We start from the raw sequence: 27,577 nt of genomic DNA, 5'->3' as shown, positions 1-27,577 counted from the left end.
TCCTATACGAGAAAGCAAAAACATCCTATTACGAAACAAAGGGAGATAAAATAAACACGATATATTTTAATATATCTTGAAAAGTAATGCGCCAATGCAAAACGCAATTTCAAATCATTATTGAAATTTTTTGCAAGTTATGCGAACGATGATATAACATCGGCATAAAAGGGTTTAAATGTGTGATATTTTTATGCTCGGGTAGAATTGTCAATATTTAATTTCTAAGAAATGGCAATTATTAAAAATCTTTTAGAACAAAATTGTTCATCATTCTCAGGCAATTATTCGCTAAATTCGAATTATCTATCTTCTATTGTTAATTAAAAAAAATTAAAATTTTATTCCCTTTACCAGTATTATTTCTTTTCCTTTGAGTTGGATGTTCGATCTAAGAATTCATTCGAAATTTAACTCTCCTTACAAAATATTTATACATAAACCATTCAGATATTCTCTAGAGAGATTCCAAGTCCCGGGATGTCCTGTGGCGAAAATAGAATTAAAAAGAAGTTAGAAAAAAAAGTTTTATGAAGATTAGATAGTTATGAAGATAAAACATTATTAAGATAAACATATCAAATCTTAATCCAGTCTATGGTGACACTGAAAAAGAGAAATGTTTCAGAATTTTTTTATTCTTCATAAACAACTTCGATAGAATTCTCATCATTAACCGAAAAAGCAATCAAAAACCGGAAAATTCATTATCTCAAGATACACGTTATTTAACCCTCGAATTCATTCCAGGAAACCCCACCCTTCCAGTAAACATTTGTGACATTTAATGACACCTTACCGAATATCATGCGAAAACGCGGGAAGAGCCCTTTACCTGCTGAAGTGGAGGATTATTTGTTCCTCTTAAACAACAAAAGACAGAAGAATACGAAACTTCTTTTGTTTTGCTTCTGTTGAGTCAACTGCAGAGCAGAACTGTGAATTCTCCTCTCCTGCGAGTGTGGCAATTAACTTAAGAGACTACCTGTGGCTTTAGTGGGTGGATACCACACATTCCCATCGAGGGGAGGGAAAAAGAGGAGACCGTAAAGAAAGAAGTTCGATCTCACACCCTACCAGGTGGTATTGGAACTGATGACAAGAACTTGATCAACAGGAAGTATTAATTTAAAAATCGGAAAAGTTTTAGGGTTTGAGTTCGATTTTATGATTAAAAATAATAAATAATTGCTATAAACCGTTATAAATGTTTTATGTGTGTTATATTGCTGTGATTAATTAGTTGAGGAGTGACAAGAAAGAAAGTGATTTCATTTTGTTTCTTGAACTGTAAATTCCTTAGAAAAACCCAGCTGGAGTGATCACCCAAAACTTTCTGGCATATTCTCTAATAAAACTGTTATACCAATGAAGGCCTTGCATGGCATTGACGTACAATAGTTACGAAATATTAACCTTCGGCCTGAACTTAGCATTTTTACTGAATATATCGTGCCATCCTTGGCGATTATTTGGCGAGATAATCCCTGAGATGCAGTTAATAGCATCCGAAAATCGAATCTGTGTTTTAGATGCATTTCACCTAATTGGTTTCCCAATTGAAACATAAATTTGTTAAAAAGCTGCACTTGTAGTCACAAAATCTCATACAAAATTTAATGTATTTAAATCATTACGTTTTTGACTTATCGCGTTTATATATTTCTGAAAGTAATAGACGGCCAACTCCTCATTGGATTTGGCTTCAAATTTGACAGATATCTGCACTATATATGTTAAATGTGTGTACTGAATTTAATCTATTTAGAGCTCTTCGTTTAGTAATCATAATTTATATTCGAACAACTGGACCGTCAGACTCCTTTGAATGGATTTTACTCAAAATTTGATAGAAATATGTAAATTTGTGTAAAGACAATATACCAAAATTCATCCATCTAGTTCGAAGCGTTTCTTGAGTTTTTTTTGTCACAGAGAGAAAGAAATTTTCAAAAAAACGTGTTTTTTGAACTAAGGGAATTTTAAAACCAGCAGATTCGTCAAAATATCCAGTTTTAATTTTTTGATGATTAATATACTTTACTACGTATACGACAAAGTAATAATAACATTTATCATCCATTTTAATTGGAATAAAAGATTGCCATATTCAGCAACTCAAATCAATAAAATTATTGTTATGTATTTTTCCAAATTAAAGTGCAAAATAAGTGAACTATATAGAGTCAATATTAATGCGAAATCTTAGTATCACAGAAATACAGATGACGTTCAATTAATCTCCATTCGGTTGGGAAATGGAATTATTTGATTCCAAATTTTATTACTTTATTATATATAATTAAAATGCTGGCTTGAAAATATTCTGAAAGTAAAAATTAGATAATCGGCAATATTAATTCTTTTAAGACTTTTATTTGGTAACTTTACCTTTATTTTAGTAACATATATAAAAAATAATTATCTTTTTGAGTTCAAGTAATTGCAAGTTAGGGTCATTTGAAAATGTTGCATGAAATAATATATCAAGACTTTCTGAAAGAAATACAGTTGAATATTAAATTGACCGAATTATTTATTTTTCCTAAAATTATTAAGAAGAAAATAATATACCCCCCCCCCCCCAGTGTCTATCAAATGTTGGTAGAAAATTATAATGAACTATTTCCGACCCAGTTACGGTCAGACAGGTTGTTATTAACATAATCTGCTTTTGATAATGGGCAAGATTTCATCAGATGCACTCTTATTAGACTTTATATTAAATTTAAATGTTCCAAAATGGCAACAAGATCTCGATACAAATGAATAAGGCGCAAAATATGTTACTATGTACATGCATACATTAATTACTAATTATTAAATTAATCAGAATATTATTTATTGATTATCAATTTAATTTTTTTATAATGCGCTTAAAACATTATTAAGCTTTATTATATTTTAAAGCTTATGCTTTAAAACATAATAAAGCTTTAATACTCAGGAGGATTAAATAATTTTTAAGAAACTATTTAATATTTCTATTGATGTAATTTTAAGTTAGATATGATATCTAAAGTACTAAAGAAAGAAAAAGGGTTGTAACTAGTCTTTAAAATACCTGGAAATAATTTGTGTCTTTATAGAGTACCAGAAATATCAACTCCGACAACGTTATGGTGATTATATTCTTAATTTATTTCAGATGTCGACTCGTCAACCCAGAAATTAGCAGTGCTACGATAATATTTATCGTAATTTTTTTTAAAAGCTACTTTATTCATAAACAGTCAAAAAAATTTAATTTCCAAGCCATATAGGAAGTTTGTTGCGATTGAAACATATTAAATAATCAATATATGATACAAATTCTTTGTAGTCTTGTTAAAAGAGAATCATGTAAATATTGAAGTGATGATTTGTATCAGAGCTCCCCTCCTCCATCTCTATGTTTCTATTTGCCCAGTCAGCTCGCCCAAAAATAATGTAATGCACTCATCTTATTAGATATTTATCTGCAACTTCCATCGTTTTTTACTTTAATAATTAATAATTCATCCTCCTCATTAAATTTTTATCGAATAAGATCTGAATAATTAGGTATGCGCATAGCATTTTTACGACGCTTAATTCTTACAGAAAATAATAATTTAAAAAAAATATATTTGTTTCTGTGGTGGCATCAAGAATCGAAACAGAAACTTAAAACAATTAATGAGGGAAAGAACAGGAGAGGGAAAAAAAATGAGAAAAAGGCGAACATTGGTTGAGAGTGAAAAGAAAGACATCATTTGGCCCTCCTTCAAACCGAGTCTGTTCTGACTGCAGCTCAAGTGCCTTTAAATTTAAACGAAGATAAGTGCTGTTTCATACAAACCACTAGTACGTGGACAAGTCGTTGCCTTCATGGGCTGCTTGCCAAGTAATCGCGATTTGTATTTTTATTGTTAGTTGATTCCTTTCCTATCTTAATGTTATATTTTTACTACTTTGTAAATTCATTGATCATTTCACTTTCTAGTTGGAAAAGTAAGCAAATTAGGTGAAAAACGGAACTGTAATATTTAAAAATAATTTTAAAGGGTGGTGCAGCTCTGCCGCCCTAATGGATAAGCCGTCACGGATGCTGCAAAAACGAAATGCTGATTAAAGTAATTAACAAAATTTAATTTATTGCTTTTATATATTTGATGATGCAAATGTGTAACAATCTATCTGTAATAAGTTTCAGACTATAGATAGTAATATGCAAAAATCCATTTTCGAACTATTTGTGATTCTAAAGGTATTTAAACTATGACTTTCAGATTAATAATATATTCATGATATTGTAGTTTTTCCGATAAACAGAAATATCTTTTGTTTTTAACTTAAAATTTTAACTAAGAGTAAAGAAGAAATGTCTTAAATATTAATGAACCCATGAAGCAACTTCTTACCAAAATTACTTTTTTCTTTATTTAAGTAAAGGAAAAGAAATCTTCATTCTAGATCATGTTTATAAAGGAATGTTCCTCTGATAAGAATAGCATATGAAATTGACAATCTAAAATGTAGTAAGTTGGTCTTAATATAGTAAACGTTTATATATATATATAGATTGGAAAGGTAGTTACATAGTTTTGTTATTTTAAAGTTGAAATCATCCCTTTTATCGTATATACCAACTATTGTTTTATCATTAGCAATTTCGATTTTTAAATCCAGAAAGGTAGCCTCACTATATCTAAACTCTAAAATTTTCAAAAATCTAATTTTCTCACAAGTTAACAGGATCAAAAGGGTTTGCAATAATAAAAATTCCTATATTGAAGCATCAAACAACCTCCTTAAAAATTTAATTAAAATTGAATTTCCTAGAAATTACTGTAATGTCAATTTTTTAATTAAACAAGGTATGGTTTGGGATTAATCCTTTGGCTTAAATAAAATAGAACTTTCCTTGCATATTAGATCACTCAATAGATGGCGCTGGGAGCCTACATTTGTTTACATAATTTATCGTTAGTTTATTAAAAAGCGCGAATCACAATCGATAGCTTAAAATTTCCTTGACTGTTGATGGTATGTTCTGGCCTTTTCGTTTTTAATTTTAGTGCTATTTTTTGTTTTTATTGTTATTTTTGTTATTGTATTTTTACTTTGTAGTGGTTATTTTCTTCTAATTTGTTGTTTTGTATTTCCTTTCTGTTAAAATGGTATATCTCTTGGGCATAATTTCAGGGGATTTTCGGGTCACGAGGAATCATTATTAGACAAATGTCTGCATTTCCTCACAGAAAAAATCCCTTTCTTTGAGTCCCTGCCTGAGGGTGACCCTTGAAAAAGACTTCAGGCCGGATTCTTTTTTATATTTTTTATAATTTTTTTAGTTTAATTTTTATTTGATTTTCCTATTAACTTGATTCTAATACTTTTGTTTCAATTCATCTGTGTTTTAGAAGTAGCTGCAATTGCGCTCTCTAAATACTATGAAGTTCTTTTTTGGTTTTAGTTTAAATAGGTTATAAATTTTAGTTGCGATTTCGAAACTGTTTTGTTTCGTTTTCATTTTAGTTTCGTTTTCAAACTATTTCTTACTTTAGATTGGTTATATATATATAAGATAGATAATTTATTTTTCTTTTCAAAACCAATGACTGAAAAATAGAAAACTTATGCCAGTTAAATTACTTATAATCTACTATATCAAATATGCAATTAAAAGTAATTTTAAGCGTACATTCGTTCTCAAAAATCATACTGCTTACAAAGAGAATAACTTGTTCCGAATTAACAAATTATTCTTGCTGCTTTATTGATCGCACTTTACCAGAAAGGGATTTAAAAGAACAAGAATTTAATCTTCATTTGACAAATGTTTTGGGGTTATTGTCAACAAATATTTTCCCCTTTAACTATGCAGTATGCGCACAATGAAAATGAAGGTATAAGCATAAAACTTAACAGAAACCTCGTTACGGTACAATAAATATCAAGCAAACGCCTTATTCCTTGCTGTTGGCTACAATATACTATTGTTGCACCACCTATAAATCATACTTGTCAGATAATGACGACTTTCGGCTTGTATGAAAGAGTTCCGTTTAGATAAGTTTATTAAACTTTTACTGGATTGTAAATGGAAGGCCGAGATAAATTTTAAAAAATTCACTGATTATCTATGGTCTCGTTTCAACTCATCAAAAATTGACTCACCATTCATGTTTGAAAGATTTTGATCTGATCTGTAATTGGATGATTATTATGATGTGACATCACTTCTTACTCTTTCTGAGTAGTCACACAATTAAGTTGGCGAAGAAAATTTAACTTTTGATTCGTGAGCACGAATTAACTACATTCAAATATACATTTTAAATGTACATCGCCTTAAAGAAAAAGTACATGACATTACTGCAGAGTGTAAGACCATACGAATTTAAATGGCAATGCGAAGTTACGTTTGGCATGTATGATCATATTAAATTAGTAATGATTACTTTATCACTGAATCGTTAACATGAAGCTAACATGTTTTTAAGTATATTTTTTATTTATTTGTATTTGAATAAAGCAATTAAATTATAAATATGTATATTGGAATTGTTTGATGAAATATATTTATAATTTATGGTTCATATTTTTTCATAAAATAAATGTTATAAACAGGGCAGTTGATGAATCATCGTTTATAATTAAAGATAGATTCCCCATCAAAGAAAAGAATAAGAAGAAAGAAATTCAACGCTGTAAATTCAGTAAATCACAACGCTGCAAATGTTATTGCAAATACATATAAAGCATTAGTAAATATAAAAAAAAATCCATTATGCAGCATGCTTCCTTCTTCGATGAATAAATTTTTGGAAAATATATGCGATTCTTAACATTCTTTTCGAACTTTGTTAAAGTCACCTATTAATTTCAAATTCAAATAAAACCCATATTATAATTTACAATTTTTTTTTCAAGATTCATAAATCTGATGATAAGTCATGAAAAATAACCTACATTTCAATCGAAAATTATTATTCCATTTGAACCGTACTTCATATAATTTTTGAGCCGAGTTGTAGCCGAAGAGGGAGAAGAGACTTGTATTTTTAAACTTTGCTTTTAGGTATCTAGGTATTTTTTTTAAAAAAATTCGCTTAGCTTGGCAAATTTTTATCAAATTTTTTAAATATCAAATGAATATTGCTTTATAATTTGGTATGCTTGCATAATAGTTCATTTAAATAATTCAAGAGAACATATGACGTTGTCATTAGTCTGAACGCTGTTGTTGCTTATCTCCCAACAACAGCGTTCAGAATTCCAATTCAAACCAAATCCAAGAGATAGGGAACAGAGAGGTGCAGTAGTTTTTGAGGATAAGGACCCCTGAGCACCCGAGGGCAGAAGTTCGACTTTAGCTCATATGAAGATGACACTCACACAATCGCTTGCACAAGCCATTTTTACAGGAAGGCTCTTTCATACACCTCACAGATAGAGCACAAGATAGATAACAACCATGCTCGAACGAGGACTCGAACCTGAGATCACGGGGAAGACGATCTATCCCTAGGCCAGGAAGCTGGCAGTCTGTACGTTCTTAAAGCTAGTGTGAAAAATTCCGACTGGTGACTTTCCCAGCTTTCTTTATCTTACCATATTTATCACTTTCAACTCATTGACTACCAAGTAAATCGTCTATGAGTCACATGTCTTTCTAAATAGATGACCTCCTTTTATATTATAATTTAAAAGACAGAAAGAGATTACATAGATGATATGGAATCACAGGTTTGAGTCATAATCGCGAACGTTTTAATTCTGTTTCACTAAGAATATTTTTTTTTTCAGTCGGAGCTGGATCCGCTGGCGCCGTGGTGGCCAACCGACTTTCTGAAAATCCTGACATTCGAGTTCTACTCCTGGAAGCTGGAGGAGCACCGAAGTTGAAAAGTGAAGTACCTATCCTAGCTGCACAGTTGCAGATGACCAGGAATGATTGGGGGTATCTCACTGTACCGCAGAAGCACTCCTGCTTCGGCCTCATAAACAGAGTGAGTGTGGTAGAGTATTTTCAAAGAAGATCTTCTGATAAATGGATAAAATATGAAAGCAACACTGGCAATTATTTACCAACTGTTTACAGAGCCTTCTAGTAATGCTATAACTACAGAATTTTATATGAATATTTAATATATTTACTTTTTAAGGCTGCCATACTAATCCTAAGCTGCGAGATGAATTTTGCAAAAGTCACTAGAAGTGTTGTAAAAGATTCGACAGTTAGAATTAGATCACACGAATTTGGTGCATAATTACTTCTTGGGGAATAGTTGCTCGCTGCTATAATGTTTCCTAATTTTAATCATAAATTAATTTAGGTTTAATAGACCCTTCAAAAAATTTAAAACATCAACATCAGGGCTTATTATTGCACAAACAATCTTTTTATGCCATTTAAAATTTTTGAAAAATCGCTTTTCGGTGGTGCCAGTTTTATTTTTATGCGAGTTTTTAGTTTTTATGAACATTTTTACTTCAATTTTAATTACAGTTTTTAATAATCATTTTATTGCTGCATTCTTTCTCAAATTGTTCGATGTAAAAAACATTACGGGCAAATTGCAATGATTGATATAATAAAATCCAATAGAGCCAAGAGAGACAAATCAGGTCTGAAGTATCACCATATTGCAATTTTCGCATTAAAGGTTATAAATTCTTTTTTGTCTAAGTAATTCCAAGTATTCTAGAGTTAGTCTAGTTATATTAACTTCCCATTTTAAAGCAACACTAGAGCTATTTTTTTTGTTGGACCTCGTAAGTTTGAACTCGGTCAGATAACGAGGTGGCATGCCCTCTCCAACACCACACCAGCGGAAGGACGTTTGACACCGACGGATTTAACGTGCACCAGACCAGCTTACAAGACGGGTCTTTTGCGGAAATCGTTTCTCGAATCTGAAACTCTCCGGTTCCGAAGTTGAGGCCTTACAATCAGGCCACCGTGGCCCTCATTAATATGAGAAGAATAGGCGGCTTGCGGTTTCGAAATACTCAAATTTTAGTGGAGTTGAAAAAACTGGGAAAGGACGTATCTTAAAGATGGATATCTTGAATTATATTTTTAATATGGCAAATGTACTTTTCTTTTATTGATTTTCTCAAAGATTTATTATTAAGTGATCATTTTTTTTTATTTCCAAGGCGAATTTTGATTTTAAGCAATGCCTTCAAAGCTAAGCAACTACTCTGCAAGATTATTCAGATTTCTTTGCAACTCCATCTTCTTGCTTAGAAGCCTATTACATACTTCTAGTTATATATAAAATCAATTATATTGCAGTCAATGTGGGACAGAGTTACATATTTACTATGTGTTAATTAAGAAGTTAATATCTGTAGAGATTGTTTAAACATATACTCGCTATGCAAAAGCATTGGAAATTTAATAGCGGTCACCAAATAATTATGTCCGATTGGGCATCGGTAAGTCTATAGTCTTTCTAGAAAGCTACTAGCGTTGTGCAAAACAATTGTCTAGACATATGGAAATCGTAGAATACCAATAACAGTATCAAAGCTGATGATTTGATTGAAACGGTCTACTGTTTAAATATCTGCCGAATAATTCAAAGCAATCTTTGACGAATTTTTGTTGGAACTGATGTTGCTGTATAATATCCTACGATGAGGATTTAATTCCAAAAAAGGAGCAATTTCGTGACATTAGCTGCTAAAATGTTTTAAAGAGTCTTGAAAATATAGGCGACTATCCGATTCAGGCACAGATCTCGTACTGCTTTAATTATTCTACTGCTTCATCATCTCTGGAAGACAAGCTATACAAAACGTTGGAGACTTCACCGTAGAATTATAAACATTTCAATCTGGTGCCAAAGTAGTAGTGACTCCAGTTAAATTATTGTATCTTGTAAAGTGAATATAAAATATGTTTTGCTATAAGATTAAAATTCCATGCCAATATATGATTCACTTAATGTAAAATTTAACCTCTTTCTTGACAGCAAATGCCCTGGCCTCGTGGCAAAGTCCTGGGAGGATCGAGTATCCTAAACTACATGTTGTATGTGCGAGGCAATCGAAGGGATTATGACCAATGGGCCAGAAATGGAGCTGACGGCTGGAGTTGGAAAGAAGTTTATCCCTATTTTTTGAAGTCCGAGGATAATCAAGATCCTCATACAGCTTTCAATGGTGCGTAGCCAAAATACAAACTGTGAAATAACAGCAATAGTAGAATAGGAATTGTGACTATAAAATTTTATTGATAAACATTAACTTAAAATTTCTCAGAAATTTATTTTAATTAAAGTTCCAGTCATAATAGATTCTTAAAAGCTAGTCTCAGTCAGAATTAGTATTATAAATTCAGATTAGGTTATATTAAGTTCAGAGTTAACATAATAGATTTAATATAAGTAGCATGCAATATAAATGATTGATTTCAGTTGTTGAAAGTACATAGCATATTAATTATTTTTTTTATCTGGTTGTGTTCACTTTCCAGGATATCACGGCACCGGCGGTTACTTAACTGTAAATACACCTCCTTTCGTCACTCCTCTTGGATATGCATTCGAACAATCAGCCCTCTTCATGGGATATTCTGTAAACGACATAAATGGAGTTCGCCAAACTGGTAAGTGCTATTTTTAATGGAAATATTTAAAAGTAATTTTGTTTCAATAAGAATTAATGTAGATTTATTTCTTTTTTCTTTGGCAAAACGAGTTTTTCGAAAACCTAAAACATTTTTAATTTTGTACTCCAAAATTAGGATTTAATATCGTGGAAACATTGAATTTAAAATTTAGTTATGTTATATAATGCTTAATTTATATAACTTACGGTTAAAACTTCAGAAGCTATGTAACACTCGCTCAGTAAAAAAACGTATAAAATGAGTTAAATAGGAAATTCAAAATTCTGCATACTTGAAATACATGAAAAGGGAGAGAGCAGTTATAATTTTTTTTCATTATTTGCGCGAAAAACTTTCCTATTCGCTCACATGTTTCTGTATATTCATTGGGCATTGGTAATATGTGTAATACTGATAATATGCTGATAGATAATATGTTTTAAAATGATTAATAAATCTTTAAATATCCAAAATTTGCATCAAGAAAACGATGCTTGAAGCTTTAGATTTAATTTTCGAACTATTTTATGAACAAGCCACTGACAATCATTATGATATATCAACAGGTGCTACGATTCCTCAAGGAACTATCAGAAGAGGTTCTCGCTGCAGTACTGCCAAAGCGTTTCTGTCTTCTGCTGGCAAAAGACCTAATTTGGATATTGTCATAAATGCTTTTGTCACAAAGGTAAATTATTTTCAAAATAATACGATAAATTCTAAAAATGGGTTCTTTCTTGTATTGTTAGAAAGATATTTGTTTTCCGGTTTCATTATACATATATGAGTATAATTGAATTCTTGGCTTTCTAGGCGAGTAATGGATATTTTAAAGATATTTATAGTTTCTCCCAGTATAAGGAGTCTTCCAGACTTTTTCTCGTGTTGTTTCTAATAAAGGTGCTATATTTTCTCCACTCGCATAAAAATTGAGTACTTAGGGCAAGATCGTGAATGGTACGAGTGTTCAAATTTTTATTTTCAGAGTCCTACACATGAGATTTTGTGGCTTACAGAATAAATTTAATATGGATTTTGAAAGCCATTTTTTAAATCGATTGAAATTAAAAGTTGATACACAGTGACAATTCGGTAACAAAGTCGCAGACAAAATTTTATTTATCTAAGACATTGCATTTTTGAGTTACTGCGTTTCTATGCATGCGAATATACAGATGTACAGATTTATTTCAAAATTAACTACGAATCGGCACTTTAAATATTAAATCAGTATACCAAATTATATTTATATGTATCTCTGCTTTTTTGTAGTTACTGCTTTTATAGTTGTACAGCGTTTTGTTGTAAAGTTGCAAAAATTACCATAATATTTTCGGAAGTTATTAGGCAAGAGTTTCAAAATTTTCTTTAATTATTTAATTAAATTTTCAACAATCTCTCCGAGGTGCAGCTTTTGAATTACATATAGTTAAAATTTGATAACTCCAGATCTAACAGTCTGTCATGTAGAACGTCAACACACACACACACACACACACACACACACACACACACACACACACACACACACACACACACACACACACACACACACACACACACACACACACACACACACACACACACACACACAGTTAGATATCTTTATTATTAAAGGAAACAAGTTGCAACACTGAAAATTGTTACTTTCTACTAGATTTATTATTTTACAGTAAATCTTATTTCAATATATTCACGACTTTTTCTTAAAAACTCCATCTGCCTTTCAATTTTTTTAGATCCTTATTGATTCCGACAGACGTGCTCGAGGTGTTTTATATGATAAAGATGGGCACGCCTTCGAAGCCCTGGCAAGGCGAGAAGTCATTGTTTCTGCTGGTTCCGTGAATACACCTCAACTCCTCATGCTCTCCGGTATCGGACCCAAGAAGCAGTTGAAGAAATTCGGTGTATGTATAATACAACTACCATATGAAATATGCGAATGAATGACAGTTATATTGTTATTGAATGAAGGAATTGAAATTATAATTTGTTACTTTAGTATAAAGTAGAGGACAAATATCATGTATTTTTATTGATCTAAAAACGAGAAAATTTGATTTCAAGATTATGAAGGTATCAAATATGCCGTTTTAAAATTTCATTCTGCCTTATCGTTTTATCTTAATTTTATTTATTCAAAACTTCATTATCTGATCAATAACTAGGACGCTATGCTTTAATGCTGTATTAGCGAAAATATTGAAAACATATCTATAGTCAGAACTTCAAACGTTTATCAGGAAAAGTAGTTCAAAGATTTTTTTTTATTGCTTTGAAATATATTTATACAATTCTCAAGATCACCGCATGCAACTTAATTCCCCCCTTTTTTTACGATCAATTAATGCTTCAACGAACAATTTTTTTCCTAACGTGCGATTACAAAGAAACATTTTGCAAATTGTACAGATTTTTCAATTCTAATAAGAATAATCAATGTAAAATTAAATAAGCTTTAATGTAATTAAAATTACTATGTAGGAAGAAAACTCAATGTTAGGACGGACTTTCCGTTCATTCCTTTTCTTGTACTGCACTAAAGCAAGAGCTATTGAAATTTTAGGATCCAATCCTTGAAAACAGCCAAAATCTATAACGACCCACTGCGTTCACGGAGTAGAAAATTTTTTGAAAAACCAACAATTCACTGCCTTTTCAAAAGTGCTTTACGGATCATTTGTTAAAAAAATTTTTTTTAATATAATTCTAAGTCACGTCACTTTTTTTTCAAACTGTGGAAAGATCCATATGCCTTCAAGAATTTACCACAAATCCTCAAAAACTGACTCATGATATAGATTTTAAGCGCTCATGTCCTAGAGTATTAGTCTATACCAGTTATTGATAATCTAGAAAAATTGCAAAGCATTCTGAAGCCAAAGTTCAGACAAATTAGATGAATACCATTATAGCAAATACAATGAGTGAATTCAATAGATTGTATTAATGAAAATAGACCATTTATTTCATACTTAAGGATTTTCTGCTTTCACTTATAGATTCCTGTGATTGCTGATTTGCCTGTAGGAGAGAATCTCCAAGACCATGTTGGATCAGCTGGTATTCATTTTGTCATAGATGATCCAATTTCTTTGCTGCCGAATAGAATCTTGTCTGTCAAGAATTTTCTCAAATTCATTACGATGGGAAAAGGTACCATTTTATTTAGGGATAACTCCATGATTTGTAACATTGTAAACGTTTTTCTTAACTGTATACTTTGCTGTTAAAAAATTTGATAACTTAAAAAACATTTTCACAGAAATGTATGTGAACCATAAAATAAGTTCTGCTTAATTAGTTTGTTTACCAAAGAATCTATCAGAACTGTAAGCATCAAAACTGATGTAGCCTGGTTTATCATCTTTCTTTCTCTTTCTAGTATTTCTGAATTTGATTGAATTAACACGTATAAACATACAAGTCAAGATTTGTGACAATAGTAAAGAATATTTTATTTGAAATATAAGTTTAAGGAAAAATATGCATTGAACTTAAAGAACTTTTCAACAATACTTTGAGACTTTGAACAAAAAATTATATAAAAATAAATCGTATTGAAAAACTATAACAAAGTAAGAAATACTAAAATATACTCATTCAGGAAATTTAGCCATAAGCTGTCAACTGAATTTCGAAATATATTATAAAGAAAATGTCGATAACAATTTTTTGAATAAGTTATTATTCTATTTCATGTTAGCTGCTAGTTATTAGATATTTGCTTAGTGAATAATATTCTAAAAATTGTGTTATCTTAATCTTGTAAATTTCTAATAGCATTGGATAGAAATCACCTATTGTCAGTTATTCTTGTTATTAAATAAAATTTAATGATATTTCCTTCTGCAAAATTATTTTTTTACACAACTCAAAAACCATATACTTGTAAACTAGTTGTAAAGTATCTTTAATTAAAACAATCAGCAAATAATAATATAAATTTGCTAAAAATAAATGACATCAGAAGGTATGCTCTGATCCTCAAAAGCCATTAGTAATAATTTTGTCAGTTACATCATATGGATAAAAGATTTCTTTAAAAATGCATTGGAAAACTAACGGGAGTGGTTCTCCCAGAAATTTTCACGCATGCGCTTTAGAAAAGTGTTATTTCTCTTCTCCCGAATGAATATTGTGGTTCTTAAGCAATTGTCGTCCATTAGCACTTAGCTCTTTATTATCCCACAAATGATCATTTTGTTCATTGTAGTACAATAAAGAAAACCGAAAATAGAAACCAGGCATATAACTATGATTTTAATAACAAGATCACATGCAATATTGTATGTAAATAGGTAATTGCATTTTAGAGTTATTGCATAGGCAAATATTCCGATTGACAGACAGTCAATCTCTTGACAGATTTCAAACGAAATTTGAAAATAACCTGCTCTTTAGATGCCAAAACTGTGTGCCAAATATTACTTATCCTGATTTTCATGTTTTGAAGGTATTATTTTAAAAATAGTTGAGCAAACACAAAATCTATTGCCCGAACTTCCTTATTTTTAGTCTTAAATCTGTGACGACTTTGATAAGAGGTTCATTGCTTTTATTACACAAAAATTGGTCTTTTTAGTTCTTGCCGATTTCTGTGTTTTTATCTATATCTATCGACTATCTCTATTTTATTTATCTCTATTGACTGAGACCTGCATTTAGATGCTTTAGTAGTCTAGAATATTTCCATAATATCTCGGATATTTTGGAGATGATATCTCATCGCTTCATTTTCAAAGTCATTAGCTATGATTATTTGAATGCCTACCCCCCAGGAATACTTCCGATTGATCTCATTCTAAGCACGGACAGGCAGACAAAGCTCTTGTTAATGAATTCTTGTTTCAGGGACAATAAGATTTGTTTATTGTTTCAAATTTTATTTTTAAATGATTTAGGGTTTTCTTATTATTCACTTTCAGCTTGATTTCAATTCTTTTATTATTATTAATTCGCTTTCTTATTTAATATTTCCGATAGCATTATTAACAGTTTCAACTTCTTCATTAATATTTCATAATTAAATATTGAATTTTGTTTATGGCATCTTTAAATATTTCATAGTTCTGTCTTGTCATTTAAATTTGTTTGCAGTACTTTGTTATGAATCATAAATCTTTAATTTTGATCCTAAATATTAATATCTCGTTACTGATAGTATTATTTTAAGCTTGGTATAAATCCAATTGTTTAATGATACGGATAATTTTCTAAAAATCTGAAGGATGAAAAAATGATTCTTTGCTTTATTACGCATTATCTTCTTAGCTATATTTTATTTTCAATTTGGATTTTAAAATAACTGAAAATTTTTGTAATTTTATCTCTAGCTTCTTCTTTAACATCTTTTTAAGATTAATTATATTCATAAACTTCTCGCTAATATTACATTTTTCCAATACTAGCTTTTATTATCGTTTTCTAACAAAAAAATCAATAGTAAAATCTAAAAACTATATCACAAAAGTACACAAACGTATAAAAGAGTATACGCTTAAATATTTTTATAGTTATATTGCAAGAACTATAGCTGAACATAAAATAAAAATATAAAATCTTAAAATGCACATTCAACATGGAAACGATTGTTAAAACGAAAAACTTACAGTCTTGATCCAGCATAGATTCAAAGAAAAATTAAGCTCCAATTATAAACAATGGTAAATAACCAGCGATAAACCAATTTAACTAACTGTCTGGTAGCAACTACGGTTCTAAAATGGTGTTCATATGAGACCAACTATTGCGCGCAACTGCCAGGCCTACTTCAGGAAGATCACGTGACCACAATGGAAGAATGGCAAATAGTTGTCCCGATGAGACAACCATTTGTCATTGTCGTCATGTGATCTTCCTGAAGTAGAAGTGGCATCTCATTGCGTGCATGTGAACACTGCTTAAATATGGCAGCATTATCCAGTGATATGACGTGTCTTGGAGGCGATTCACTTACGTTTCCAACATGGCGGAGTAAACAACTTACGTTCCACAGATTTGGCTGGCGTTAACGTCGAAGCAAAACCAGAAAATCATATTCATAACTCGCGTTTCACAAGCATGGTTTGCATATTTAAAGATATTGATATCAATTCACAAAATAATATAGTATTATAGGTATTCATCCTCTTCATTGATATTCTCCTGGCTCTTCGCTGATGATATAATACTTTTTCAAAGCTCAGTTAATTTAAAGTTTTTTTAAAAATTTCTTCAGTTTGATGTCTCAGGTATGTCAAGAAAGATTTTAAAACATGTCCACGCAATAATAATGAATTTTCAACACAAATCTACATTATCAAAGTTTAATTCTGGGAGCCCGGGAAACGAGATCGCAAATTCAAGCCAAGATTTTATTCTCTATCAATTACAGAAAATGATTGTAATTTTTGATAGCTTGTAGCATCGTGTGGCGAAACTTCGATTTGAGGTTTTTATGCCAATTGTGCTAGATGTTATTGGTAGATACTGTTCGTTTTAATATCCTGAGATTACCACCTTTCGACGATTCTATCTTACCAAGGGGTGAGACCCGGAAGGATGAGCACATTTCCGGAATTCTTTCGTCATACTTTGACCTTGATTTCCGTCGTTTTAGATACTTTTTCGTTCAATTTTTTTTTCAAGTGTATGCGAGTGTTGTGGCGCTTATGACTGTGTTATTTTATTTGAATTCAAAATACATTTATTTTATTAACGCGAGTAATCCACGTTTACTTTATTGTTAAATGTAAACATCTTTCATCCCTCCTTTCACTCCTATTTTGGGGAATTAAACCTATCCCAACGCCTGCGTAAAAGAGAGGAGGGTTTTAGAATCCGTTGGTAAACAAATATTGGCTACGGTTGTGGGTCTTTTATACACTGAGCCAAGGGAAGTTTCGAATCTAACTAGTCATTTGTGTGGAAACACAGTTACATACACAAAGTTATTCTACAACCAGTAATTAAATAAATAATCAATTTAAATTTAATTTTTTGAATCAACAAATTAGAAATAAGTAATGCCTAAGCTGTAACTTCTTCCAATATTACCCGGGCAACTCAAACCTTAGAATGTTTTTGCTGAAATTTAATTGGATCAAACTCTGACCAAACTGTGCAACAGAAATACTAATTTTTACAACTGACGGATTATTTGAACTCAGTTTGTTTGAGTCAGGAGCGACGGTTTTATCATGTATCAGCTCACTTAGCGACGGCTTTATCATGTCTCTGTATTTTCATTTATACTTTCACTGTAACTTTGAACACCTGATAGAACTCTTTTTATCCATAAATATGTTCATTTAAGTATTTAATTATACTTGTTTCTCTCTACATATGGAGGCCACGGTAGCCTGGTGGCAAAGTCTCGGCTTCGAAACCGGAAGGTTTCAGATTCAAGACCCAATTCCACTGAAGAACAGCCGTGTAGCGGTTCTGGTACACGCTAAATCAGTCGGGGGCAAACGTCCTCCTGCTGGTGAGGTGTGGAAGCTTGGAGATAAGGGTGCCAGCCCAGGTGTCGTCTATGTCATCTGATCACGGTTCAAAATTAAGAAGTCTGTCCCAAAATAGTCCTAGTGTTGCTTTAAAAACGAGACGTTAATATAACTAAACTAACCATCTAAATATGATAAAATTAAAAACTATTATTTCAGTTAAGCTGAATTCTGAACAGGAAATGAAATATCCTCAAGGTCTATTTAAAATTCTATGGAATTCTTTTCACAGAAAATGAGTGTTAATAAAATTTGGATTAAGCTATATATTTATTTCAAATAATATTTCCCTTCAACCCTACATAGGTCCACTCACCGTCCTCGGAGGCTGCGAAGGTCTGGCCTTTGTAAATACTCCTTTCGCCAACCACACGGACGATTGGCCGGATATCGAGATCCATTTCATATCCAGCTCCCCCTCATCTGATGAAGGAGTGTCCATCAGGAAAGTGATGGGCCTTACTGATGAAGTAAGAAATCAATATTGACATATCTCTGGAATTCTTGGTATCGATATTAACATGTTCAATGGCACGATTCTCTTCTCCAAATCGGATTATCAATCTAATTAGATGATCCCTTCCCTTCTTTGCTGTCTCTTATATATAACAGAGGAAATGTTATCAGTTTAGATAGTAAGTGTGCACTAATTAGAGGACATTTGTGAACCACAGGCAAATCATGCAATGGTCAATGTGTTAATGCCTTTTAAGTCTAAGGTCATGTGATAAGGATTGATGCATCAAATGACAGAACTCTTGATACTGAAAGTGAAATTATTTGAAGCAACAGATTTTTAAACTACATAGGCACAGTGAATTATTTTAGGTGTCTCTTGAATTTTTCCACGAATCGAAATGTATGATCTTTCATTGTTTATAACGACAGAAAAATTTATATTTTTTTAATCTATGTTATTTATTTTCTGTTTGATTTAATTTATTAGATATCAAAAAATTCTAAATCATACGGAGCTATTTCATAATATGAATCCTCTATCGAATTATCAGGGCGCTTAATCTGGTAATTCTGTTTTCCATGGTTAATTGTTGCATTAACATGAAAATGTCAGATCAATGATCATGTGGTGCGTTATCCATAGTAAGTGAAATCGAAATTCAAACTACTAAACGAGACTCGTTGAATATAATTTTTAAATGGATAATTGGACATTGTTAAATATTTAGAAACGAAATATCCCAGAAACAGCAAATTTATAGATTTCGGATTTACTATTACAAATGCACCAAGGCAAGGACAAATTTTCAAATAGGCAGAGAAGGTAACTACGTAGAAACTGCCAAACTTTAAGATGTCTAGAAAGTTTTTATTGATATTTTCAGTGTTGTCTAGTTTTGTGTATTGATTTTATTTATAAAAACTTATGTTCTTGAACTTATTAAGACTAAAATCAAGTATCTTCAAAATTAAAAAAACATTATTCCAAGGAATTTTTTTCTTTATGATTTAAAATACGCTTACAGATCAATTTGGATGATTTTTTTCGCATTTAGCTGACTCACTAGCAAATGAACAATTATATCAACAATATATCGATATTGTTACAGGAATTTCGTTATTTTTATCATTTTGTTTAAAACTACTTTCTATTTTAATTTTTTTTTATCCGTGGATTCTTGAACTTATTCTCTTAAAGGCAACATACAATTAAACTTTTTATTATTTCAGTTATCCAGAATATTCTTAAAAATTGCCTATTTAGATTTTGCTTCATCAAAATTAGAATGTAATTAGGAGAAATTCAAATAATAAGTATTATATAATAGGTGCACCTTTTCTATCTTTTAGACGAGCAGGGTTTTTACCTTATTATTAATGCAGCTTCAATAAAATTCATTAACAGAATGAATTATACCAAACGAATGCTGTTCCTTTGAATAAATATATTATATTAAATATTCATGTCATATTTTTATAGTATAAATAACGATGCATAGAACATCGGAGCAGAAAAACAAAGTGTGTAATCATAGTTTAAGATTTCGTCTCGTCTCTAGTCTTTGTTCAAGTTTCATTTCTGGCAATTAATGTTGTTTGCTTGCAGTGTCCTATGATGGATATAGTTTGACGATTAGGAAGATGTCATATGATAGGAAGAAGTTCGTACTGTTCTGAACATGGAGATTAAATTTAAATCAATAGAAAGTACATAGTTGTGGAACTTTGAGAAATTTACTAATTCCCGCTTTATGTGTAAAGTTCTTGCAATTTACTCTTCTGTCTTAAATCAACGGTAATCTGTTGCACAACAATTTACTTAAAATATATTACTTGATTTAGGAAAATATACTGTATTAAATATTTTTTTATCTCTATTCCCAAACAGCTATCTTTCAGAATCTGTTTTAGACTTTTTTTTTCTTGTAAAACGACACATGTTTGTGATTTCAGTGTGTCAACGAAATGTAGGTAGTAGAATTGTGTATTTAGTACATGAACAAAATTGAAACTGTACATATTTCAAAAACAATGCGTTTCCATTATGAACCAATAGATGGCTCTAGATGCGAGCGCTGATTGTTGCTTTTATTTTACAAAGGCATCTAGATAAACAAAGTTTGAATTGGAAAATTTCTATAGGAGAACTTTTTTCGGATGAAGTGGATATGGAGAGAATATTTTTGTAAAACAAATTCTGTAAATGGAAATAAAGCTATAAATATTTTTGAAATGAGAAATTAAAGAAATATGGCGATTTTAGTCATTGGGGGTAAAATTCTCAACATTTATCGTTCTAGTTAGGACAATATCAAAGCACCAACTATATGATTTTTAGAAATATTATAAAGAAATGCCGCAACCTTTATTTCATTTTTACCATAAACTGTTAAATTACCTAAAAATTCTTCAAAACTGGCCCAAATGTATGATGCAAATATGCATTGCTTTGCAAAATAAAGTTCATTATTTAAAGTTCTAAGATTGTTCAGGAAAGAAAAAAAATCATATTCAATTATTAGAAATGGAGTGAAATACATGCAATTGAAACTGTCTCAAAGTTTACGACCTTAATTACTTTATTAAAAGATGAAGAAAATATATTTAAAAATTTTTGTTAGGTAACAATGAAACCCATAAAACGTTTTGGATAATATTATGCGATTCTTTAAATTTTTAAAACAACCAGGTGCTTTTAACCAAAATTATTTATTTTCGAGATAAATACTTTAATTTCTGACAAATTATTTATTAGAAAAGAAATGACATTTTATTTTTTCTGTTACTTTTAGCGAATTCGGGCAGTTACAGATTAGTGACACGAAAAAGTAACTTCCTTGCTAACTTAACAAACACAAAATTTGTCGCAAACTTTACTAAATAATCACAATCATACAAAAATAACAAGCCAGATCTTCCTTTTTCATTTTATTTTATATTTGTTTGTAAGAAAAGCTGCAAAAGGATTTAAAAATTTCCTCATTTTTCTTTTCAATATGAAGATTTGAAACATCTCTATAATTGAATTCTTCTTTATGAAATATTTTTCTATTCTTAAGAGATAAAAATAGAATTTTAATTTCATAGAATTTTTCTGTTTAGAAAAAGAATATTATATGTATAATTTGCTGTTCCATGATTATCTCAATCGATTTCTTCACAGGACTTCAATGCAGTGTATGTGCCATACATCGGAAAGGACACTTTCACTATGTATCCTGTGCTCCTGAGGCCAAAAAGCAGAGGAAGAATATACCTTCAGTCAGCAGATCCATATGTAAAACCAAAAATTGACCCACGTTACTTCAGCAATCCATTGGACATTAAAAAATTAGTTCAAGGTATATTTGGGACTTATAAAATATATTTAATGATCTATTATCACATTTTGAATTTCAATGTTATGCTTGCCTTGCGGAGTTTTTTTTTGGGGGGGGGGGAGGTAATAATTATGTTCGGTATGAATCTTTTGAAAATGGTATAAAAATGTTTATATTTTTAAATTGTTGCATAAAATAGTTTGAAAAAACATATGAATCAAAAATGTATCACTTAAAATCCACAAATGCTTTTAAAATTGATAGAAATATTAATTTTGAGTTAAAAGATTTATAAAGCAAAATTCTTCATATTCAGAAGTTTATCAAAAGAATTGTCCAAATTTTGACATATAATGTAAAGGATATATTGCCTAGATCTTGATTGGTTTGGTTTAGTTATCTTAACGTCCCGTTTTGAAGCAACACTAGGGCCTAGATCTTGAACTAAGAATGAAGTTGTATAAAATATTTAAACTCAAAGATTCGAATGATAAACAACACGAAATTTTCCATTATTTTGTATTAAAATTGTAAACTATTTTGTTACTGAACAGATTTGCTTTTTATGAAATTCAGTAACTACGAAATATATTGAGAAATTATACTGAAATTTAACAAAAATAATGCATTAAAATTTGATTTTATATTTTTCGTAATAAAATATTACCGAAATTTAAGATGATAATTAGAGAAAATAGCATTTACTGATTCAAAATAGTATTTAACCCTTTAAAGGGCCATTTTCTTCTAGTCATATTATGTTAAAATATTTTTAGACTTGAAATTAGAATAAGAAAAGGTATTTATTTAGCTTATTAGATAAATTTAATTTAATTAATTAATTTGGTTAATTAATAATTAAGTAACAAATCAAGACACATCATTTTGTGTGAGATAAAGAACTGATGCATCATAGTTTCTGTTTTACTAAAAAAAATTGTCAGATCTTATGCCAACCTACATAATTCATACAAGATTGATAAATTTGGTGGGAAGCATACTTCCCATGGCCCAAGAAAGGGTTAAAAGTAGATAATGCAAATATAGAACAAAAGTTATTCTCCAAAGAATAAAGAAGAAACAAAATTCAATCGGTTTCATAAAGAAAATTATTCAGAAATTAAGAAAATTGAATTTTAAAAAAATCGATATTTTCATCAAAATATTACCATTTCCAAGTAGTCATCCACATTAATAAGGAAGGTATATTTGTGATTAAAATGATCAAAGGGAAGAAAGTCAATATTTGCGATATAATTCCAAATCAAGTTAAAGTAATATGTCTTTGTATCTATTTTATATTGGTATGTCTATGCTTCGATATCAAATTGAATATTGATTATTTCTCTATAATAATCCAAATTTATTATTATTACTCTCCATTATATATGGATCTCCTTTTTATAGACTTTTCTACATTTATTTACTTCCTTTTAATTAGATTTAATCCATCCGCCGCCATGGTTTACACCTTTGATTCAGATTATTTGTCTCATTACACTTTCTTTGCTATGTCTTAATTATAATAGAGAAGGGGTTATCTAATTAAATGGTAGATATAAACTAACATGAAATCAAAATTCGACATAGAACTACAACCAAACCAAACCAAATCTATCACAAGATAACATACCGAAGTTCATTGATTTATGTCATTCTGTTTACGAGTCAATGCGTCTACATTTATGTGAAAGCAAAAACCGACAGATCCTTTGACAGATTTGGTTCAAAAGTTGATAAGAATTTATATTTGAGGCTCTAAACCTGTGTACAAATTTTATCTATCTAGCTCTTTGTAATTTTGGAATTACCGATTTCACTTCATAGAAATCTACAAGTTGGTCGCTAATCCATATATATCGAATTTTATCAGTCTAGTTTAAAGCGTTTTTATTCTCAGACAGACATAATACAAAATAAATAAATAAGATCTGAAACTTGAAAATTCATCAAAATCTCGAATTTAATTTTTTTCGATTACAATTCTTTCTTTATATGTCATATACAAGTAGGTAATAATCATAGAAGTGTTGGATTTTAATTCGATAAAGAAATCATAGTTGAGTAAAGATATGGGAAAATATTCTTTGATTCGAAGTTATTTTTCATTATGATAATAAGACATTAGCAAAGATAAAAAACAAATTGAAGCACTGAATTTGAATCTTCACTGAAGCATTATATTAAACTGTTAACTATTATCATACATTTATATTTTTGTATATTTCAGAGACTTAATAAATGACATCTACCTTTAATATTCACTGTATTAAGGCTATCGGAATCGCATCGTACATTCTGTCAAAAATGCTTAAGGTGTCAGATTTGCTTGATTTCCTGTGAATGTCATCTCTATTTAATATTTACAGCATTGCTACAATCGGGAATCACATGGCATATTTTATTAAAAAGGCATTTGACAACCTAGATGCCTTATGATCTATCGTAGTAAATGGCATTGTACATTTATTATTTACCGCATTGTGACTATCGGGCATCACATGATAAATTCTCTCAGATTCATATGCATGCAAGATGACTTATGACAGCTGATTAACAAATGCCCTAAATAAAGCAGGTAAAAGAAAATTTAGAGAATGTTGGTAATGTATTCCATGTTAATAGTTCTAGTATTAGTACTTTTGGATGGAGAACAATTTTATCTTTTCTGATGTAATACACAATATTTTGATGTCATTACGATATAGGAAAGGATATACGATATAAGATATATCATCTTCTTAAGTTTCTTGCTTATGAAATGTGTTAATAAAGAATAAAAACATTTATAGTTTCATATTTTTGACAGATATATATAGTAAATAGATGCCAAAAAGCTAAATATTATTTCAGTCCTAATTAACCCTTATGCTCATTTTGTATAGTATATCATACATACAACTTTATAAAAATATACTACCACTATAAAATAATTTTTAACTTAGTTTTATTAAACACATGACATTTCTAGACGTTTATTTATACTTCAAAAATAAAAATAGTAGTTTATCTGTCATAATTTTAAATAAGTTGTGAAAAATCTTGCCACGATAAGGGTTAAGCATCTTTCGAAATGAAAAATTATTCCAGGTATGAAGATTTGCTTGAAACTGGGACTACAACCTCCCTTTCTGAAGATGGGTTCCAGGCTCTTCGAAACTAAGTTCCCTGGATGCGAGATCTATCCGCTGTACAGCGATTTGTACTTGGAGTGTGTGGCTAGGACATACACCATCACTATTTATCATCCAGTGGGCACTTGCAAAATGGGAAGTCCGTGGGATCCAACAGCTGTCGTGGATTCTCATTTACGGTAAGCCATTTGATGAATGTTATTTTAAAAATTTCGTTAAGAACATCTTCAGCCAAATCATAATCTATTTTAATCCATTTACTGACTGGCTGATATTCTTCGTTCTTCGATTACCAAATGGCCCCTTCCTTGAAATTATTATCATTTGACACAATCCGAACTGAAATATTCTGTCAGAAGTCTTTCTCTGCAATCTCAAAATTTATCAAGTTTTTACCAATTCATATCTGAACCTCAGTTTAACCCTTTAAAGGGCCATTTTTTTCTAGTCATATTATGTTAAAATATTTTTAGGCTTGAAATTAGAATAAGAAAAGGGATTCATTTAGCTTATTAGAAAAAATTAATTTAATTAATTAATTTGGTTAATTAATAATTAAGTAACAAATCAAGACGTATCATTTTGTGTAAGATAAAGAACTGAAGCATCTAAGTTTCTGACTTACTAAAAAAAATTGTCAGAACTTATGCCAACCTACATAATTTCATACAAAGATTGATAAATTTGGTGGGAAGCACACTTTCCACGGCCCTACCAAGGGTTAAGCGAGTTCTATAGCTAGATACATTATGCTCTTTTTCTAAATGCACGAGATTTTCACAAGATCCCATTTTAGATTAAGGTTGAGGAATTGGCGTATGCAAACGAGGAATTATTTTAAAACACTAATTAGTATTGTATTGTCATTTTAAAATACTTGACAATTTATAAAAATTCATTAAAAATGTATAAATATATTAATCTAAATTATCCCTTAAGTGCATGAATTTTTATTTTAAAGAAATAAAATTTAAAATAAACCGGAAAATGGGTGTAGTTAATGGGAAAATACAAAACACTTTATTTTATCATTATTTTTTTTTTTTAATTTTCAAAAAACATATTGGTGTATTTCTACATTATCATGAACAATCACTTCTTGAGTTCTACAAATCTACTAAATATTATTTCTTACCTTTTCCTTGTTTCTATCAGAAAATAATTTTTCCTGTTTGTCTTTTATTATTTTTTATATAAATGATCGTAATTCCGAACACCCGCCGAAATGAAATTGTATTCAGATAGCATGCCAACAGTGAAAACTGTCACAGATAAAGAAATAAACTGTCAAAGATTCTAGTTGCGATCGGAAACGATAAAATAGTTTGAGTAAAATAAAAATATACTTTGCAAAGGTTGCTATATAAAAACATATAAGGTTTTGTTGTTGTTGCTAATCTGCATGGTCTGACGCAGTCAGACCAAATCCAAAATTCCGTTGACAAGAAGAAAGTCAAAAACGAGGAAGGGAGAAGAATAAATTTCTCCCCAATGAAATCCTAAACAGTCCAGAATATGTTCAGCAGAGGCCTGATGCTGGCAGCATTTCGGGCAAAGAGGGTAAAATTTTTCACCCTGAGAAAAGAAAAGACATTTAAGGTGGCAACTGGCAAGGCGCGACAGGCAAGTGTTGGTTTTTCTATCACAAGGAAGATTTAAGGACTGCCCCGGCTTATTGGCTCTATACCAATCATGAATAGGGGGAACCATCCAATTCTTCTTATTTAGGAATTTCGCCTGAGAGAACAGTTCTAAGTATGTGAGCTCAGCAGAAGATGAAGTCGCTAGGCTGCTTCCTTTCATTGCAAGCCTGTCTGCTATTTCGTTACCAAGTAGATCCACATGAGATGGGATCCACTGGAAATGAATATCATGTTGAAGTGAAATCAGCTTCAACTTCTGAAGAATAGACAAACTTGCTTTATCTCCAACATAGGTCCAATTGTTAAGGTGTTCCATTGAGCTGCGGCTATCAGTAAGAATCCAAAGGTTCTTATAATTATTTTCGTGTAAAATTTTCTTAAGTCCCTCATCGATTGCTAGAAGTTCGCTTCTAAAAACGGAACAGAAGTCTGGATTTCGCTGACATAGAGAAAAACTAGACTGAGGAGTTACAATATAGATGCCACTACCTAGCAGAATTGTCGATTTTGCTGCCATCAGTATACAATTTAATGTCACATTTAGGGATTTTATTAATGACTTCCAAGACCAATTGTCTAAGGTATTCTGACGCATTTTCCTTAAGGTTTATATCCTTATAAACCTTATAAGGTTATTACTTATAAGGTTTTAAACATACATATCAGATCTTCACCGCTATGCATTTAAGGGTTAATAATTACATTAGTGAAAATTAAAAGTAACGTATCTGCAAATATAAAGGCTGCCTTTAACTGGCCGACAAAATTGAGATGAAACAAATTTTTTCCACTTTTTGCCATTTCTATAATTGATAAGGAAATAGCACTTTTGATGAGTGAATTTGTTTTTGAATTTATTTATCGAGTTTTAAGGACTTCAAAAATCAAATATTTATTTAAACACACAAATTTCTTTCACCACAAATAAAAAAAGAAGTTAATG

At 30.5% G+C, this 27,577-nt stretch overlaps 1 protein-coding gene across 1 annotated transcript in view; it reads left to right on the top strand.

The window, feature by feature from the left end:
* LOC129963194 (glucose dehydrogenase [FAD, quinone]-like) overlaps window positions 1–27,577 on the top strand; it is a 39,657-nt gene that overhangs the window by 11,311 nt on the left and 769 nt on the right. The window contains exons 2-10 of the mRNA XM_056077366.1: window positions 7,774–7,976; window positions 9,951–10,140; window positions 10,454–10,585; window positions 11,155–11,276; window positions 12,328–12,498; window positions 13,594–13,747; window positions 18,385–18,548; window positions 21,701–21,878; window positions 24,948–25,170. Coding sequence (XP_055933341.1) covers window positions 7,774–7,976; window positions 9,951–10,140; window positions 10,454–10,585; window positions 11,155–11,276; window positions 12,328–12,498; window positions 13,594–13,747; window positions 18,385–18,548; window positions 21,701–21,878; window positions 24,948–25,170 — 1,537 coding nt within the window. The remainder of the gene's footprint in view (window positions 1–7,773; window positions 7,977–9,950; window positions 10,141–10,453; window positions 10,586–11,154; window positions 11,277–12,327; window positions 12,499–13,593; window positions 13,748–18,384; window positions 18,549–21,700; window positions 21,879–24,947; window positions 25,171–27,577) is intronic.

The sequence above is a fragment of the Argiope bruennichi genome, chromosome 3 (assembly GCF_947563725.1).
Source record: "Argiope bruennichi chromosome 3, qqArgBrue1.1, whole genome shotgun sequence".
Classification (NCBI taxonomy): domain Eukaryota; kingdom Metazoa; phylum Arthropoda; class Arachnida; order Araneae; family Araneidae; genus Argiope; species Argiope bruennichi.
Note: the sequence above shows the minus strand (reverse complement) of the source record. Positions and strands in the feature narration are given on the sequence as shown.